At 37.0% G+C, this 20,161-nt stretch overlaps 2 protein-coding genes across 3 annotated transcripts; one reads left to right on the top strand and one right to left on the bottom strand.

Moving 5' to 3' along the window:
• The first annotated feature begins 1,841 nt into the window (after positions 1-1,841).
• si:dkey-66a8.7 (PI-PLC X domain-containing protein 1) lies at positions 1,842-11,374 on the top strand. Of its 2 annotated transcripts, none has more exons than XM_034011042.3 (7): positions 1,842-1,986; positions 5,896-6,018; positions 6,519-6,655; positions 7,073-7,201; positions 7,975-8,130; positions 10,096-10,276; positions 10,605-11,374. In XM_034011042.3, exons 2-7 carry the CDS (start codon positions 5,907-5,909, stop codon positions 10,856-10,858), a joined length of 969 nt encoding a protein of 322 aa, XP_033866933.3. In that variant the 5' UTR covers positions 1,842-1,986; positions 5,896-5,906; the 3' UTR covers positions 10,859-11,374. The 2 variants fall into 2 exon arrangements, with proteins under 2 accessions (XP_033866933.3, XP_033866932.3); XM_034011041.3 differs by lacking the exon at positions 1,842-1,986 and adding an exon at positions 4,111-5,273.
• Positions 11,375-12,944: 1,570 nt separating this feature from the next.
• Positions 12,945-20,156, bottom strand: gtpbp6 (GTP binding protein 6 (putative)). The gene is made up of 10 exons (XM_034010567.3): positions 19,415-20,156; positions 17,785-17,922; positions 17,563-17,633; positions 17,251-17,381; positions 16,865-16,935; positions 16,625-16,783; positions 15,935-16,143; positions 14,925-15,073; positions 14,299-14,451; positions 12,945-13,987 (listed from the first exon to the last, which is right to left on the bottom strand). The coding sequence occupies exons 1-10, from the start codon at positions 19,914-19,916 to the stop codon at positions 13,864-13,866; spliced, it is 1,707 nt and encodes a 568-aa protein (XP_033866458.3). The 5' UTR covers positions 19,917-20,156; the 3' UTR covers positions 12,945-13,863.
• Positions 20,157-20,161: the final 5 nt, after the last annotated feature.

The following is a 20,161-nucleotide window of genomic DNA, read 5'->3' as shown; positions in this document are numbered from 1 at the left end:
ATGGAAATACCTCCACTTATAGGTGTACAAAGACCTAGTGGAGTCTGCCCTAGCAATCTGCAACGTACCCACAACCTAAGTGGTGGAGGGAGTACCACAGGGGGCAATGCGTCGTCTCTACCGAGGCAGAGACCGACCTGCGCCTTCCCAAACCATTCCCAAATGCGCTCCACTATCTGAGGGTGGAGTCGCCACTCTGACGGATGCGAACCCTTCTTGGAGAGGAGGTCAGCTGCCCAGTTCACCACTCCATGAATGTGTGTCACCCGTAGGGACAGCAAGTTCCCCTGAGCCCATATTAATAGCCTGAAGGCCACTTCCTTCTAAAGAACCAGGCCTGGAGAGGGTCTGTCATGTGTTCGTGATACCTCCAAAGGGAGGAGATCCCAAGTGGAACTGAAGAGCGTAACCATTTTGCACGGTGGCGAGCACCCAGGAGTCCGAGGTGCAAGCGTGCGAGGACCACAACTGTTGTGCCGAAAAGGGGGTCTGAGGCCACCAGCCTTCAGTGGCCCTGCTTGGGCCACTGATTTCACATTAATATCTTTTCAGCAGGATTTTCAAATTTTATTACTAAGAAAACCTTAATTTCTGGAAAATGAACTTTCTGTGGCTTATCAACTTTTTCCAGGACATCCCTCAATTGACCACTGCATCAAACAACTTGACTTATTTAAATAAAATAGAGGATAAAAATACTGCAAATAAACTCTCTTTAATGATATTACAGTCTAGAAATACACTGTAAGTAAATGATAAAATAGACATGCAAATAGACATGCAAACATACTGCTGACACTAATACAGCATTTCTACATTGACATGTTAGAACCTTCAAACTGAAAAAACTTAGAACAAACTAATATAAAAATAATATTTGTTTTCCAATGTACAAGTAGGGTCATACATGGGTATTTCTGATGAGCCTGATTCATATGTACAGAATAATGAAAATTAAACAAATCATTACTTATTAAAAACATTTATTTTTTATTTTGTATATATATATATATATATATATATATATATATATATATATATATATATATATATATATATATATATATTCTGTTTTCTTAGATGTAGGTACAGTAGGTTGCTGCTGGTGACCCATAGATTTGCTCTTCAAAAGGTTTACTGCATCTCAGTTGTGGGATTTTTATCTGTTTAAATAAATGTGAATTGATTAATAAACTTTCCCTACTTGTCTCACATGAGGATTTATTTCACCCAGTTCATCTAAGTTTAAAAGCAGCGATTCTTATGGTTGCAAAACTTGAATAACCCATGTAACCCTCTGAATATGCATAATAATCCCATTATACATGCTATTAATCATCATTTATTTTTCTGGACTCTTGAATATTTGGCATATTTAAAGTTCACCAACATATTTTACCTTTGGGCTGTCTTTGAGCAAGGTGGAATTATTGTAATGAAGCCAATATAAAAATAGTCACTAGGGGTGGACACATTCTATTCTTTACCAACAGTCAAGACCATTTACATATGTTGTCATCTTTGAAATAACAAACTATAATTAACTCCTGTGGCCCTAGGTCTGAACCTGGGGATATGGTAGTGTTGTCACATCCAAAATACAAAAACACTTTTTCACCTGACTCCTGTTGTATTCAGCCAACAAAGTTGGAAGTGTATAATGTTACTATTAGGCAGCAAGCACTTCATTTACTGTCATTCTGTGATTGCTGCAGTTTTCTATGTAGATGTAGGTGTAGCTGCACACATGTTGTATAACATTAAAGTCAGGGTTTTGTCTGTCTCAGTGGGAGGCATACTGCACTGACATGGCAAACCTAAAATTAGGTGAAACTGTCTGTTTCTGCAGTTGGAGATAGGGAGGAGCCAGGACAAGTTCCTTTCTTTTAAACAAAGTGGAGGTGAAGAGACTACAGAGCAGCGGGGAGGTGAAGAGACTACAGAGCAGCGGGGAGGTGAAGAGACTACAGAGCAACTGGAGCCACAGTAAGTTATCTGTGTGTGTGTGTATATGTAAGCAATAACACATACAATTATTGCATGCCTTGGGAGGCAAAGCCAAGTGCCTTGAACCATCCAAGAAGTGCGTTAATTTTATAACTGCTGAACAATCAAAGCGCATAGTTTGCCCATGATATTTTTTTACCACAGAAATATAATTCTAAGTTTTTTTCAGACGGTGCCTAAATTATCGCAAGCGTGACCATGGTTAAGAGTTCGCCAGGGTTGTGTGGAAAAACAATAACACCATGAACACACTTAGTGGTGTTCAGCAGGATTTTATTTTCTGTGTTTGGGTTGTTTTTTCGGTATTTCTGTTAATGTTAATATAACGGGCTATATTATGAAAGAGTGATTTAAGCCAGCCAGAATAAAAACAACTGTCAGCACCGTTTTTAGGTTCCCTATACCACGGACATAAAGTTGGTTGCCGATTGCCAATTGTTTTTCGTTTACAGGCATTTCAGTGTACAAGGAGTGACGAATCGATTTCAGCCATGCCGATTAATTTTTTATTTCAGTGGTTGCTGCTGCCGATTGCCTTTTCATTTCAAGATGAATACATTTAAGATTTGCGATTGCTTATTCGGAGACTTCAGTTAACATGAAGAGAAAATAGATCAGACCCGTTTAAGTAGTTTTAGCCACTGCTAACTGTAACTGAAACATTCAAATGTATCCTCTAGTGTCGACATATTGCTGTAAAATCTGCACTGAAAATTTGATTGAACGTTGGAAACTCCCTTTCTTCCCTTTGCCTCAGGCCAGATATGTCTCTTATTTGTAACTTTGCAACATTGTTATTTTCTCATCTCTTACAAAACAGTTGAATGTGCAGGGATATATTATCCAATTTGATCACATTTTTCCCCCATCACGTTGAAGTCTTACTGTACATTGTCAGATTTGAGCTGGCCATGCTAAAATAAATTTTAGAAACAATAAATAATTATTTCTTTCTAAAAGGCGTCTCCTTTTTTTGTGGTTTTTGTTATCTGCACTAAACAGGGTGAGACTATTTAACTGTTTATTTTTTATGGAAGCCTAGTGTGTGCACATTCATTTGTATGACATGTACCTGTACCTTTATACTTATAGAGTTAAAGGCACACATCTAACAACAGTAAAATAAATAAATAAATAAATTCTCAAATTCTGGACACATAATTGGAACTTGCCATTAGACAAAAATTTACACTTCAGTTTCCAATCATTTTATGTCACATGTCTGGACTATGAGAACAACATGTGATCCATGTGATCTGTTAAAGGGGAAGCTGTCACCTCTATTTGTACATTGTTCATTTGTAAATGTTTGGAAATTAGCCAGCAATATAATCTAGATGTATTAAATGTCAATCACGGCTGAATGGAAGCTTGTGAATGCCTCTGACATTGCAGTTATGACTGGGGTGTCTTTGTGATTCTTTATGCACAGTCAATTATTTGTGACAGAGCTAGTAGACTGGGATTTCAACAGTAAAAATGTTCAGCTGAACATTGCAAACCTCTTGTTAAAGAATATCACCAAAAAAACAAAACCAACAGCTAAAATTAAAAAATAAACAATTCAGCCAAATGTTCAAGGAATTGGAAAATGCAGCAATTTGGTAATGACAAATGTCTCCTATTGAAAACAGAGATTGTATAAATGACATAAAGATTGTATCCAAAAGTAGTCAATAAACATCAAAATGGCGTCTCTGTGAATTAGCGGGATGCAAAGGAGATTCATTAAGTTCTTGCTGATGTTTTCGGTTTTCAGGTTACATATTGAGTTGTGTTACGTATTGATTTGTATTGTTCCTTCATGTGGTACAAATTGTTTGTGTTATTGGTTGTGTGAGTACATTGTCATGTATTTAAACGTTATAATAAAGCAATATAAAAAATCTCTGCCTAATTGTTCTTGTGGTGGGGTGTGTGAGTAATGACAGAGTCCTGGGTTTAGGTGCAACCCACTGGTTTAATGGTGGCAACACATATGTATTTACAGTACGAGTGCACAGCAAGTACATACAAAAACCACACAGCGTCTCTGCCTCCACGGCAGCTGTGGCTCTCCATCCCGTAGCAGTTCCTAATCCTCCTGGGAAAGCAATTGTCGACACTGAGACGATCGTGGTCTGCTCCTGCTCCAAACTCCCCTGACTGAACCACCAGACTCAGCTACACAGTTCCCTTGTATGTACCAAGCCCCGCCCTGTTAATCAGCTACTCTATACACCTGTATAGCCTCCTTCGCCAAGATAGCTACTGCACCCGGACGCTATAAATCATGTATTCACCATTTTGTTACGGTCACGTCTGTCAGTCCTGAGGTGGCTAAAACTTTTTAAAGCTGATTTTCATGTAATTCTACTATGTATAGTGTGATTGGTCACGTTTCTGGGGAGGCTAAAACTTTTTAAAGCTGATTTTGGGGTGGCTAAAACTAAAGCTGATTTTCATGTAATTTACCTATGTATAATGTGATCACTTTCCTGGGATGGCTAAAACATGTTGAGGTGGCTAAAGCTAAGTAAAGGTGATTTCATGCAGGGTTTCTGTGTATAATATGAATAGTAACGTTCATGGGATGGCTAAAAGTTTTTTGAGGTTGCTAAAACTACTTAAACGGTCTGATCAATTTTCTCTTCCTGTTAACTGAAACATCTGAAAATGCAAACCTAAATCTTAAATCTATTCGTCTCTTCTTGCACACTATGTGTAAATGAAAAGGCAACCGGCAGCAGCGACCACGGAAATGAAAAGGGAATCGGCAAATCTGAAATCGATTTGTCACTCCTTGTACACGGAAATGCTTGTAAACGAAAAAGCAATTGGCAATAGGCAAGGCATGCAACAACTTTTAAGACTGAGATAAAACGTGGTGTAGGCTACTAATAACAGATCAATAAACCAAATGCCACAGATCCATTCACAATTTTACACCGCTTCGATGAAATATCGTTTCAACGCTTCCTGCTTTTCTGTTAGTACTTACTACTTGCAATTGTGGCTTTGGACTTCCGTTTTTGATCATTTCAGTTTTTGTTGCTCTAAACAGATTAGTCAACTTTTCACTAAGTTTAACATCAAGGCTGAAAAAAAGAGTGGACTTACTTGGGACTTGGACTGAACCTTTACATCAACTTCGACCTTCAGTTAACACAAATTTGTGTCTGGTAAATGCTGTATCAAAATATTACAACACCTACAACTAAAGATAATACTTACAGATGTAACCGACGTTGTTCCTGTATTTCAGTCTAGGGTACAGTTTACAAAGCGTAAGTTTTGTTTTGCCTTATTTTATTTGTAATTCAAAATTCGACACATAATAAATACAATGATTTGGTTACAGAATGGAAAAATTATATTTTTCTAAATCTATTGTGGAATTGTGCTACAGTAAATGTGTTTGTTCAAAACGGTTGTTTGTTGAATGTGTTTACAATGGGATCTTCTTTGTGCAAAAGTAGCTGAGAGGCAAATATTAAACTGTGCTAGTATGAAGCCAATTTCAGCCTCCTAGCTTGAAATAAACAGTTTTACACTGCCTTCCTAAAACTAAACAGAACTGTAGCGTACTGTTTTTTGCACTCACTAGTGCAGCATGTCTAGTTTTGTCCCAGTTTTGACCCAAGTTTTCTCATAAGAAAAATCAGAGGGTTGAGTTCAAAATGACATTCTCTCCTTGTAGGAAACAAACAGGTTGTTTTTCTAATCAATTGTAGCTGTATAAATACTAGGCTAAATAAAACCAGCCCAATCTTGGTTATATTCCTAATCTACACGCTATGCAAACAGGAATAAAAAAAATAAAATAAATGTCAGGTGATTTACATTGGTGTAAATGACCTCTTGGGTATTACTAGTTTTATCTCCGATCACACCTAATTCCCTTTGCAGGATTCGAAAGTATGAGTGCAGCAGATGAGAGACCTATTCTAGGTGACCAGAACAATAAAGATTGGATGGCACAGCTGTCTGAACAACTTTGGGACATTCCTCTCTACAACCTTGCAATTCCAGGTACTAGGCCTATACATGTTATTAGTCAGGGACCCATGTCAAGATTTTTTTTGCCCCAGAGAGGAATAAAGTTGTGCCTCTGTCAGCCTGATGGAGGGACTCATGAAGTTCAAAATAAGGGTGTGAGTGGCAGGGCTGAGTAATGATGACCCTTTTTATAGAAGCAGGTACTTCGTACATTTTTCTAAAATTCTGCTCTTTTAATAGAATGAGTAGGGCAATATAAACTAATGGTCTGAATTAGCTGTGTTGCTTAGCCAATATAAGGAACGGATTGAAAATGATTATGGTGACCACATTTAGAAAGTACCTACTTCTTTAAAAAGGGTTATAGCACAGCCCTGCCACTGACACCCTGCCTCATTCTGAACCCCCAGGAGTCCCTATATCAGACTGACACAGGTACAATTTTATTCCTGTTTGGGCCCTGGACTATGTTCTTAATGTGCAGCCTACCATCCTCTTTAGTACTGTAAGTGGCCCTGTAAATGTATTTTCAGGTAGTCATGATACCATGAGCTTCTGTTTGGATATGAACTCTCCCATTGATGAATCAATGTCTGGAATCTTGAAGGTTGTGGACAGAATCATTCCCTGTATCACCCGACCAATTATTTTTAAATGGTCTAGAACACAGGTAGAGACATGGATCATTTATTTCTTTTTCACAGGAAATCATGCAGTCTCTGTCTGTAATTTGCAATGCATTACACTTTTATTTATTAACGTTTTTTTGTGCGTACTAATTGTGTGCACAAAAACTGCTCAATTAAATACCAGCACCCATCATTATTATGCCGATGGCATATCAGTGGGCTATGCTGAAATGCATAGCAATAAAACCACTGACATCAACACAGCTGGAGAAGAAAGTAGCTTAAGACAACCCTGAAGCTACAGTACTTCCTAGGTAGCAGCAGTGCAGGAACCTTTTTTTTCCTGGATGTTCCATGAAGCAATTTCACATTAATCCAGACTCCAATCAGAATACAGTGCTTTTGGTTTTTAATATGTTCTTTATGCTGCATTCAATTCCATATTTCTGATCGTATAGGAGGATAGCATTGTGGCACAGCTTGAAGCAGGGATTCGATACTTTGACCTGAGGATTGCCCGCAAAAAAAACGATACATCTAACAATCTGTACTTTGTCCATGGCGTTTACACGTTTGTGACGGTGCAGGTGAGTGAACACAGGCTTACCTGTTACAGTGGCGTGCTAGTAAAACTGGAATAGTAACTGGTTATTGTGATCACACCTAGTTTTCTTTATTTGTTTCAGTAATTAAGGTGACCTATAAGCAGTAATGTAAAATACAGATTAGTTTAATAAATGTCCATAGAAAGCAAAACCAATTGTGACCTATAAGCAGTAATGTAAAATACAGGTTAGTTTAATAAATGTCCATAGAAAGAAAACCAATGTTAAACACATCATACATTATACAGTAAATGGTTACAAGCTTCACACCAACGGCTTCCTTCAAACTTATTGCTCATTTGATTGGGCGGACTTGATTTATTGTCCATCCCCCTGTTATTATGGAAACGGATAGTTCTTGAGTTAGGTGGCACATGTAAACTGGGTCACTTTTGAAACTACCAGAACACAACCTACTGACCAAAATGTACTGTGTCTGGAATATTGATAATGAATTTGGAAATGTTACAACCGCGTCCTGACCCCTTTACCAACATGCAAAAGTGCATTATATTCCATCAACTTGAATGGCAACAGCAGCTTAAAACATTTAGGAAAGTAGTGACAGAAGACGAGTGGCTTTTTTAATGATTAATTATGATTAGGAACAGTTAATTATTAACTTTTAAATTAAGAAGACATGTCTTCCCCTTGACAAAGTTTAAAGCTATGTCAGTAATATCATTCAATCCTGTTACATTTAAGACTAAACATCACTAAATAAATACTCACCAAGCTTTTCATTCCTCATTTAGAAGGCACTGGAAGACTTTGCTCAGTGGCTGGAAACATACCCAAAAGAGGCAGTCATTTTGTCATGTAGCCATTTTGAAGGGCTGACTGAAGATCTCCATAATCATCTCATTTGGTCACTGAAAAACATTTTTGGTTCTAAGCTCTGTCCGAATACGGTAAGTGATACAACAGAATCGCAGTGAGATTCACTAGCTCAGTGTTTACTTGTTAAACCAAAATATCTACTTTTAAAATACTACGGTTTTAGATCGAGCTGCTGGTTTCACACACAATACACGGCTTCCCGGATGGCAGAGGTAGAAGCCGTCGCAGCTTCTCTCCCTCTAGTGGTGGAGACGGGAGCAGCAGGCAGTCTCCCTCTGGCGGTGGTGCTGTGGGCTCCTGCAGTGGTGTGGGGCACTCTGCCCGCAGTCACGCTAGCCCGCACATCTCCGTCATCCTCTCCTCTCCTCCTGCCGCTGTGCGTCCCTGACATCCCACCACTCTATCTCTCACCTTCCTCCTCCGTTGGTTCCAGGCATTCAGCATGGCAACCAGCATATTGTCACCCATTTTCTTTCTCTATTTTTGTTCTCTTCTTAAATAAACCTGCAGTTTCTGGTCTGCATCTCGAGGGGTGCTATCCTGCTTCTGACACCAATTGTGACAGGTAGTGTGTAAACCTTTTTGTTTTGTGACTGGTAAACAGCTTAGCTGTCCAGTTTGTTAGTTTAAGGACGGTACAAAGTTTAGTTAGTACTCCATGTGTGAGTTAGGTTTTGTTTTGTTTTGTTTTGTTTTATTTTCATTTCTGTAAATGTATGAAGTGCATGTAAGTGCTTAAACCTGCAGTTCTTGTGCCTGGGTTTGTATTTTAAAGTGCGAAAACAAGCCTCAGTCGTAAGGCTCTTGTTACGTTATATATATAGATAGATAGATAGATAGATAGATAGATAGATAGATAGATATGTTAAGAAGAAAACATTTTAAAAAATAAAAATAATGTACACAAAAAGTTTAAATGATTAAAAAATAATATATTTCAGGATGTTTCGGGCAATATATATATTATATATATATATATATATATATATATATATATATATATATATATATATATACACACACAAAACCTTCACCAACATGAATTCTTGCCATCACTAGTAATCTCTAACCCCTTAATTAATCATTTAAACATTTATTCAATTGCCAGCTCCAGCCACATTCCCATGTGTGTTTGTAGGGAGGATTTGAATTCCCTCCCTGCCACCCAATACTCCCCACACCACACACACCAATGCTCTGGCAGGGCTTTCACCCTGCCGTGCTGCCACATACCTACCCTAATATTAATACATGCTACATTTAAATAATAATAATAATACAAAAATAATACAAATAAACACATGTAGGAGTGTACCCTGTCACAAGCGCTTTATACAGAAATTTCAATTTGAGTTAATGTGGAAAGACAAGCGTCTAAAGATGATAAGTTTGACTACACGTGAATGCCAAAAATTAAATATTTACAATGGCAGTTGTGTCACTTTTAATGGAACTACCATAAGGTATTTTTTACAGAAATTAACTTGTCTTTTGCCATATTCTTATTTTTTTCCCATATGTATTGAATCATATACATATTTGTGCAATTCTGCTCATTTTAAGGCCATTCTTCCTACTTTGTATCAGTTTTTTTTTGTGAGAGCCATCCTTAAACAATACTTATCACTTCTTACAATGCTGAACAACACACTGAACACTGAAGTTGTTTAAAGATGACGCTCACATTTGTCTGTTTTTAAATATTTGTACATTAGACTAAAATGTTGAGTCACCAGAATGGCATGTTGTTAACTGAGTTCCATTTCCTGATTAAGCATTTTTAAACAATTGGAGAAAAAACCCTGATGCACCTTATTATACATTAGCAACACTAAATCATCAATATTACACGAGGGGCAAGCCCTACATATATGATGGATGTATCCAAATACACAGGTTCATCAAAAAAAATCAGTGGCTTAGTATGATATTGTTGACACCCAATGTAACAAACCAAAAATGTTGAGTTCAGCCCATATTATCAGAAATAAAGCTGAGCAACTTGGGAGAAATGTTTTACTTGATCTAACTTTCAGGAGATAGTGACACTGAGGAACCTGTGGAAGTTGGGTTATCAGGTCATTGTTTCATATGATGATCCTGCTGCTGAAAAACATGAGGATCTGTGGTCAGGAATCCCCTATTGGTGGGCAAACAGAGTGGATCCAGAGATGCTGGTGGAGTATTTAGAAAACAAGAAACAAAGAGGACGGCCAGGTGGGTCACTGGCTATAGAACATTAATATTATTAACATTAAATTAAATTGAAAATGCTTGCGGTATAGAATATGGATAACACCACACCACACCTTTCTGATGACAGGATTTGTATTTTCAACATCTCAGAAACCATTTAATACACACACTTAATATTTAACAGACTTGGGAATAGGTTTAACATAATTCTGACCTAATATGGCTTCCATGTGACTTATTTTATAATTTATTGAGCCATGGTAGCATTTTTTTATATTTATATTTCTTCTTATCCATAAGTAACTAGCATTTGCTTTTGTTACTGAAATATATCATTTTGTTGTTTCAGGAGGATTTTTTGTAGCTGGGCTAAACCTTACAGCAGAAACAGACTACATTATTTCTCATCTGTCAGAATCACTGAAGAAACTGACATTGCAAAGCTATCCCTATCTGATGCACTGGGTACAGAAACAGTCCCCTGGACCTGGCAAGCAATGCCTGAACATTATTGCGGGGGATTTCATAAGATCAGAACATTTTGTCTCAGACATCATTGCTCTCAACAAGAAGCTCCTAAGGACAGACACTGGGATACATTAACACCTTCTATCCATAACTCCATACTTGAAGTAGCTGTGATCAGTTTTTTATTTTATTTTTTATTCTAATGGTGCTGCCAGCTTTTCAAGGATGTGATGATGTATAACTGTTGAAATATTACCTGGACTTTCTAGTATCTGACAGTTTATTGAATACGGAACTTTTTTTGTCCTACTCTAAACACATTGATCTCATTTTGGGCACGCAAGTCTTTGTTTGACAGACACAAGTATTAATATAGGGCAGCAGTGTGGAGTAGTGGTTAGGGCTCTGGACTCCAGACCGGAGGGTCAAGGGTTCAATCCCCAGTGGGGAACACTGCTGTTGTACCCTTGAGCAAGGTACTTTACCTAAAATTGCTCCAGTTAAAAAATAAAATAAAAAAAAACAACTGTATAAATGGGTAATTGTATGTAAAAAAATAATGTGATATCTTGTAACAATTATAAGTCGCCCTGGATAAGGGCGTCTGCTAAGAAATAAAGAATAAATAAAGAATAAAGATCTTGAACGGTAGATGCTATCATGTAAACACGTTATTCTGAATCAGTTTTGCTGTATTCCAGGTAAAACAAAATCAAATTAATGTAATTAATAAAAACAAGAAAACTACAGGACAATGCCAAGGGCCTCATCTTAAAATCTTTATAGAGAAAACTTTTACTTATAAAATCTAAGTCAGGGGTCTCCAACCCTGGTCCTGGAGAGCTACAGAGCCTTCTGGTTTTCATTTCAACCAATCAGTACGTTTACATGTCAAAGCGTTTTCCGAAAACTAATGTTTTCGGAAAACTGAATCAGAAAACTGATTTTCTTAAAACATCACTATTCTGTGTTTACATGATTAACGATAGCAAATCTATTTAGAATTCAACTGCATACATGGATTTAAGTTTTCGGAAAACACAGGCTATTTTCGCATGCAAAGTACTGTAGTAGCCCAAGTACGATTTGAAGACCGGACATTTCTGCGATACAACGGAGACCAATCCAATATAGTGCTTTATCGAAGTGTCAGGTCTTAAATTCAAAGATTACTATCCTATACCTCTATTCAGATTCCCCACAATGTGCAATCAGCCTTTCCAACAGCTCATCCTGTTCTATATTACCAGTTTCTTTTGCAGACATTATTTTAAATGCTGCTTCAGTATGGGCTATTAACAAATACATACAGATGTTTTACTTTATCCCTAACTAGACAAATGGATGCATGCAGACTGACTACAGATTATTATTATTTTGTTTTCTAAAACCACGTGCAGGAATGAAGGTCAAAGTTTGCACGTGTGCAGTACGCAATCGGAATAAGTTTTCCAAAAAGTATGTTTACATGATGTACATTTTGTTAGTTTTCGGAATTTAATCAGAAATTTCTAGGTGCTGTTTTCCGAAAACTGACTTTCGGAATATTCCGATACATTTTCCGAAAACTGTTTACATGACTTTTGATATCGGAATTAGTTTTCCGAAAAATATCAGAATTCTTATGCTCATGTAAACACACTGATTCTCTCAGTTACTTAATTGAACCAGTTATTGGCTTAATTAGTCAAGATTAGCAGGTGTTCCAGATCTTTAGCCACTGATGATGTAAAGACACCTAGAACACCTGCAGAACTGGGGCTCTCCAGGATCAGGGTTGGAGACCCCTGCTCTCAGCTGTGTAGATGCTTCAAGCAAACTAACATATCAATTACAGAATTAGATTTTGTATCAACGTTGTAGGATATTCCAATTCAATTGAAAGCGCTGTTTCTTTATTTTGTGATGTAGATTCTCTGCAGGAATACTTCCATTCTAGTAGCAGAAAAATACGCTGAAGCACCTAACATTAAGCTTTTGTGTACTGTAAATACAAATGGGAAGAATCATTTACTTTTCATAAAAAAATAAATACAATTCCAAATGTTTCATGGAAATGACATAACAGAATGTTGTAGTTTGTAGTAAAATATAACTCTATTCTATCCTACCCATTAAATTTAGTATTTTACTTGTGATATACGAAACACATATACCTCTGTACATTTCGACTGACAGCATGCTACATTTTAGTATCCTAAAAAGTAGAATAAAAAACAAATTATTATTGCTGGCCTTTACTCTGGGCAAACACAATTCAATGATCAATGCAGTTTTAATGGTAAATGTACCAATTAATTGATAACATTTTATGGTACAATATTAAAAAAAAAATCCAACTGTATTTGTATATTAGCAGAAGTGTGTTTTATTTGTTGTGAATGGAATCTTAGCTGGGTTACATAGTCAAGTATATTGTACACATATAGTACTGCATCATATGAACACAAAATGTTCACATCCAATTTTACCACTTCCCTTTTCTTCCAAACACCGTGGCAGGCAATGTTTAGTCCCAGCATTGGTAATTTTAGAATAACCACTACTCATAAAATATTTGATAATACCCCTTTCTAATCTGTCTCTTAAATGATTACCACCAATCCATCTATCGGGTTTGTTGTAAAGATAATTAATTATTATTGTTATTATCAGAAGACTACTTGAAGGATATTGAGATGTTGAATCCACATGTACCTACGCTCTTAAGGAACATGTTTACAGCAGTAATTTGGAAAAAAATGCAATGCAATTATTTGATAAAGCACTGTGCAAAATATAGACTATTATATGAAAACTGTTTCAATCATTAAAAATAAATGTTATGGTAATACTGGGCTTTAATCTGTAAATGCAATACACACACCTCCCACATTGATTGTTTGTACATGCTTTTATGTGTGATTCATACACCATCCTTTTTTGTGATGCTTGAAACTTCTTTAGCTTTAGGTGATAAAAGTATACTCAAGCGATATTGAGTTGTACTTATGGATGTGCGTAACATGCAGTGAATAATATTGCTTTTTCAGCACCACATGTTTGTAGAGGGTCAGAGATCATCAAGCTTGTTGTATGGCAATCTAGATTCCAGAGAGGGTTATTTCCAGACAATTCAGTTTCTTCAGTGCAACAGTCTGTTAAACATGGAAGAGCTTCCTGTATCGTCCATATGCAGAATTGCTAATAATGACATTGACGTTAGCTGAACCTTCTTCTGGCAAAACATTTACCTCCTGCACAGTGGCCTCTTTGTACAACCAGCTATGGATACAAAAGGGTAATTGTTAGATTAGACTACAAGAAAACTAATTACCTGATGTAAGTGTATGACATTCATGCAATGTTTGAGCAAAAAGAGACACCCACCCAAAAAGTGATATCATCCAGTGCTGTTTATAGTGTGCAATCCAGTTTATGAAAATACACATAATGAAAAGTACTCTGCAAATAACTTGGTTGTTACAATGAGAATAAGTACAACTTAAATCTTTCAACTTTCTGCCTTATTTGTTTTACCACAGAACTGGTTTAGCTTAAAACAAGAGCATGTCCAGTATAAGAAACAAGGTTACCTCAGTTGGGATCCAGTCAGATTCACTTTAATAGTCATAATTTGCTTCCCAGTAATTTTCAGAACTACTGCTTCAATGATGCTTCTTAAATTCTGAAGACCTTTTCCCTGAAGAGCAGAGATTGCCACAGTGTTTGGTTCAGTAGTCTGATAGCTAAGACAAATATAAAGAAACATTCATAATCATTACAAAAAAGTATTATTTTTTTAATAGATCATTGACGATCTTGGATATTTTCTTAGCAACAGAAAAATTGTGTTGATGCCGATAATATTTCACTATGGATATGGTAAATCTGACACAATCAGACTTACAGGGTGGGATACAATATTAGATGAGTCTGCAAGGACATGCGACTTCAGTTAAATGATTACCACCTCTAATTCTGTTCTGTTCTCAGAATGACACACTGCAGCATCAGTTTAAGACCTTGTTAAAACCATCAGTAATTTGTGTATACTAAATCTGTCCTCAATCAAAGTATGTAAGACCAGCTGTTTAGCCTACAGAAACTGAAACGGTCTTCAAGCTCCTGTAGATAAAAAAGTTTGGATTCAATATGGAGTATCTAACAAATGAAATAAAAGCTAGTAGTATCCCAGCCCCTAACTTGGTTCCTAACTTACCCATCAATCAGATCAATCTTATTATGAACTTCAATGACTGAATCTAGCAGATGGGTTGGAAGCTGAAGTTTCTTGAGGACATTTAAAACATTCACTTTTTGGTTCAGGGTCTCAGGATGACTGATGTCTCGGACATGAATGATCAAGTCCTGTAAGAAATTATGTGAATTCTAGGTTAAGACAGTACATTTTGCAGTACGGTATTTAATTTTAGCACACTGTAAGAGATACGTGACAAGGTACAACTTACTGTATGCAACTTAATCCCACAATGAAATCTGGGACTGCAATATTTTTTGCTGACAGGAAGTAAGCTACAGTTTTCTGTACAGCTGCACAAATTGTCATTGTTGTATAAAATTCAAGCCTTCGGCTGCGTCATGAAAATGTTGTTAGCGATATTATTTTTGTTTTCACAATTAGCTGAGCACTCATGATCAATGTTGTGTTGTCATTTACATAATGTGAAGATTGTTTCAGATGATATAACTTGCATTGTGATATATTAACACTGAAAAGATTTACTAGGTACAGTTAAGGTGTCTCTGATGTTTCAACAGCAACCATCTGTCTCTGTGTTCCGTCAGCAGGTCCCATACCCTTTTACATCCTTATAGACCTTTGAGGTACCTTAGGGTGATACAGTACAGATGTTTTTACTTCCAATTCTAAATTCTAACTGCAATATTTTTTTTTTTAAACCTAAATCGCTAACCAAATAAAAATGGATCCTTTTTGCATTGTCTACTCAATAAATTCTGGCCACATTTTACACAAGATTTCAGCTTGTATGCTACTCTCCTTCGTGCAACACTTTGTGCAAGTATTGCTCACTTTAGATGGAACAAGTAGGAACTTGCCAGTAACTATTTGTATGATGCTATATCCAAGCCAAATTTGTGGTTGTGAACAAAAAACTGCATAGCGAATGTTGGGCTTGAAAAGACAAGACTGAAATATTTTCCTACAGGGCATTAGCCATCTGCTACTGCGTGATTAACATTACTTACAGAATGTGCCACATCCTCTAGGGTAGCTGAGAAGGAGTCAATGAGTTGATGAGGAAGCTGGGAGAGGAATCCAATGGTGTCAACAAAGAGGACTGGCATGTGACTTGGCAGCAGGCCAGCATGGACAGTGACATCCAGAGTGGCAAAGAGCTGATCTCGAGGCTGTAGTCCTGCGTCACCTGTCAGAGACTTTATAAGGGTTGTCTTTCCTGGTGGAAAAAGTATGTAGCACTAGACAAGCAGCAAATCAAACATTCTTGTATCAAAAACAACAGAGATGTAAACATTAATTAGATAGTAGTTTGAGCCATTCTAGGTTTTATCATTTGAATTTGACACATTTTAAATCATACACTGTGCCTTACAGTAAAACCTGTACTGGATCAAACTACTATGTCATTTGTTTCTACCATAGTTTGGTATTGTGTTAACATTTTCTTACCTCATCAACATAACTTTCTTGCAAAAATCTTCTGTAAATTGTTTCCCTTTGAATTAAGTGAAGCCCATTTATCACTGTAGATTCACTCACAACGGGAGCACACTGAAACCACTTAAGAGCTCTATGTGCAACAAAGGGGCTTTTGTGTTTTAAGTAGGGTTCTAATTCCTGTTGCCTAGGGTATGAATCTATAGAAGAATGAAAGAGGCCTTGCACAAAAAGGGGATTTTTGGTTTAAAACTCCTCACCACAGTTGGTGTAGCCCATAACTGAGATGACAGGGAACTCTCTCTGCTTGCGCTGGGATCGAAGCAGGTGTCGCTTCTTTTTCAGCTTCTCCAGGGCAGCTCTGATCTTCAGTTCCCGCTCTTTTAACAATCGCTGCTGGACCTCCATAAACGTCTCACCTGATTAAAACAGTGCCTGGGTTATTTAAATAAATACCTGCTTTATCTGGGTCTTAGAAAAATGTAGGAAAGTTGTGTTACCTGAGCCCATGATGTACCGGGATCCCCCGCCTTGTTGGTCTAAGTTAGCCAACTCATTTCTCAACTGTGACCTGTGAGCAGAGACAAAATACTGTAACTGTAGCACTTTTAGACAGAAGCTGGAGGAGAAGCAAAATAATTTTTATAATGTTCCTTTTTGCTTTTGTCCACCAGATAGCATAGTGCATTGTGCAAAAACTTGATTAAAGAGGTTATAAGGAAAGTCATTTCAGTCATATTATTTTTTCGCAATCATAAGGACATATTTACTTTAGCAAGTGTAAATAAGCAAATAACTAAATAAACAAATAATACTGTATCAAATATATAATGTGATTAATTAAAATGATAGATTAAGCTAAACGACACTTTAAAAGTATTTTTACCTGAGCAGTGGAATCTCTGCCAGAGCAATCTGAAGTTTGGCCTCTTTGGTTCGAGCATTGCAGCGGAAGATATGAAGGACAACTGTGTATCTGTCAAACACCTTCACTCCCCAGGCTTCTTTCAGTTCTTTCTAATGTATCACAAACCAAATTCTAGTTGTTTAGTTGTCAGTATTCATGATTTATTTTAATATAGACATTTTTAATCTGGACTGCATTTGATCACACACGCACACACACCAGCCTTTCAACAAAATCAACTGTATTCAGTTTAAAGGCCCTCAAATGTTTGCATGCCTTTTACAATTTTACCTCTGTTAATGGAGATACTCTTTCTACGTTCATGAAGACAGCAGTAATCTGAGGCAAACTTCTGATCTTCTCTGAAATTAAATGACCAAACATCATTATTATCTATTTAAAATGTATATATTTTGGTCAATTTAAACCCTTCAAAATTCAAAACCTGATACATAGGTCTAAAAAGGTACATGATTAACTTATTTTAATACATTTTAGCATTGACTTTCTCACCTGTCAAAGTCTGGAAGTTCCCCTTTCCAAATATTCGCTTATTATCAGGAGTTTTTGTTGAAAGAATGAGCTTCTCCACAACTGTCCAATTCTGCAGAGTGTTTATAAGCCCAACAGCTTCAGCCATCTGTAGTTCCGCTAAAAAAAAAAAAAAAAAAAAAAACTACCAGCATTCAAGATCTATTTTTTCTCTTTAGCTTGGGCAACAGGCATCGCTATGGATCTCACAGGTACGTATACATGCGGTTCATTTTCTGAACAAAAGTAATAAAAAATAGTTTCAGTAATAAAATACTCAATATAACCCAATGTGATGTAATACTGGTTGGAGAACAGCTCCCTGACACTTGTTATTGGGGGTGCTGGCAAGGTGGGACCAGGCAAATGTAGTAAAGAATTGGCTCCTGGTGCCTATAACTGGTCATACACAGGAGTGAAATTCTGCTGTTACTCTGTACCGGGACTTAATTTATCTGCTTTTCATCCAACACGCATGCATTCCGTTCACTCTTAAGACAATCCACTAGCGCAACGTTTCTCAAATGCGGCCACCAGCTGGATTTTGTGAGGCCACAGCAGCCCCCAGTAACTGCTCTATACAGCTTTCATTTAGTGCAGTCCATGCTGGTTGCATTTGATTCCTCATGCTGGTTCTGTTTCTGATGGCCAGCATCAGCATAATCACTGCATGTTGATTAGCTGAGCTTTCATTCTGATCAGATTTATTTTTGGCTTGCGTCCCAAATCTCTGCCCATTCCACTTTGTGTCCGTGTTCACTGGTTGATCAACGAGAGAAGACTTTAGCAGTAAGACGTGATAACAGCGTTATGGAGCAATTATTATTTTCTTTAGTGCAGCGGAGAAGCTATCTGAATATTCAAATCACCATTGCGGCACATGAATTTGAAGGCAAAAATCCACATCAATGTCTGCCATAAATTATATAGTTGATAAATATTAGAAATAATTATCACAACACGTTTTGCCTTGCACCGATTTAACCTTGTCAGAACTTGCACGAAAATTTAAAAAATGGCAAGTGATGTGTGGGACAGGGATTAACATTCAAAAAACAGGATCAACAAAGAGGCGCTCCACATTTGGTCAGAGTCAGAATTGGTATACAGATGTAGGTGTGCTTCACGTTTTTAAAACATTGGCCCAACTTGCAAGGTACCTGTTAAGTATAGTGATCAACGTTTTGTTTTCTTGTGATCCTAGTATTTTCTGTTACGAGGACTATAATAAACGAAACCAAAACGGTGGTGTTTTTTCTTTGGTACAATGCACCCTTTTCTAAAAATGTTTTAAGTTTATTTAAGTTAAATTTCAATTTACACTAAAAAAAGGCATAAGTAGACCACAGTAATGATGCGCATATCATTACCTGCACTTGTTTGTTGACAATGTCAGCCCTGGTCCCACATATAAGAGAAATCTACTGACTCTTGGAGGAGCTCACAAATTACCCATACTATTATTATGAACCACACTGATGGTTTGAATTTCCCTTCTGTGCTTATTATAGAATACCCTGCAGGTACCTTATAAAATATTATATTTTGAGAATAATAGAATGAAAAACGATGTATATAGTGTGCATCTATATTACCCTCTCCTCAAATTTACCTGTAGTAAGGTGCTGTTTTTTTGCTCCCCATTTGACATCAGGGTGGACTATAAAGACTTGGTGACCTCCTTCACTCACTTCAAGGGGCATTCCCTGCTGGAACAGCTCCTCTACCTCTGTATCTTCTATTGCATCATCTCCCTCTTCTCCATCGTCTTCTTCACTTTCAGACAGCTTTGACGGGTAGAAACTACCCTTTTTGTTTTTTAATTTACAGCAACTGGTGGAAAAATACTGAGCGCTATGACTACAGTTTAACCTCAAGTGTAATGTTTTTAAACATCTTCTCGCTGACACAGAAAAACATGATGCTGGTCCAACTGTCAAATTAAAATATCGACTCGTTTGGTAACAAGGCACCGAATAGTTGTGTACTGCATATGTACAATATAAAGCATTTCGAGTCCTAGTTGTGCAGCTTCTTGGAATGCACGAATGTTTCTGCTTTCCAATAACGACGACACTAAAAACATGTCTCCTTAACTTTATTATCAGATCCATGACGATTCACGGTTAACAAGTTGACATTTCTACGAAGCAAGTAAAAAAAAAAAGTACGGCAATTCTAAAACAAAGACATCTCATTTAGCTGATTAATATTGTTAATCTTAATTAATTTTCGATGATTCATTTAATTTTTTAAACTATTACATTCTGCATTTACGTACATGTACCGCCCTATCCCTAGCACGACTCCTAACAGGAGTAACACCAAAATAATCACGTACTGAACCAAACTCCGCTTA

Source organism: Acipenser ruthenus, chromosome 8 (assembly GCF_902713425.1).
Source record: "Acipenser ruthenus chromosome 8, fAciRut3.2 maternal haplotype, whole genome shotgun sequence".
NCBI lineage: Eukaryota > Metazoa > Chordata > Actinopteri > Acipenseriformes > Acipenseridae > Acipenser > Acipenser ruthenus.
Note: the sequence above shows the minus strand (reverse complement) of the source record. Positions and strands in the feature narration are given on the sequence as shown.

Bases quoted from the DNA above. Each gene is read 5' to 3' on its own strand.
- si:dkey-66a8.7 (XM_034011042.3), top strand. From the start codon at position 5,907: ATGAGTGCAGCAGATGAGAGACCTATTCTAGGTGACCAGAACAATAAA. The intron at 7,202-7,974 runs GTGAGTGAACAC...TTCCTCATTTAG, and splicing joins ACACGTTTGTGACGGTGCAG to AAGGCACTGGAAGACTTTGC. The intron at 10,277-10,604 runs GTGGGTCACTGG...TTGTTGTTTCAG, and splicing joins GAAACAAAGAGGACGGCCAG to GAGGATTTTTTGTAGCTGGG.
- gtpbp6 (XM_034010567.3), bottom strand. From the start codon at position 19,916: ATGGATCTGATAATAAAGTTAAGGAGACATGTTTTTAGTGTCGTCGTT. The intron at 16,936-17,250 runs GTAAAAATACTT...CTCTGCTCACAG, and splicing joins GCAGAGATTCCACTGCTCAG to GTCACAGTTGAGAAATGAGT. The intron at 16,784-16,864 runs GTAACACAACTT...TGTTTTAATCAG, and splicing joins CCGGTACATCATGGGCTCAG to GTGAGACGTTTATGGAGGTC.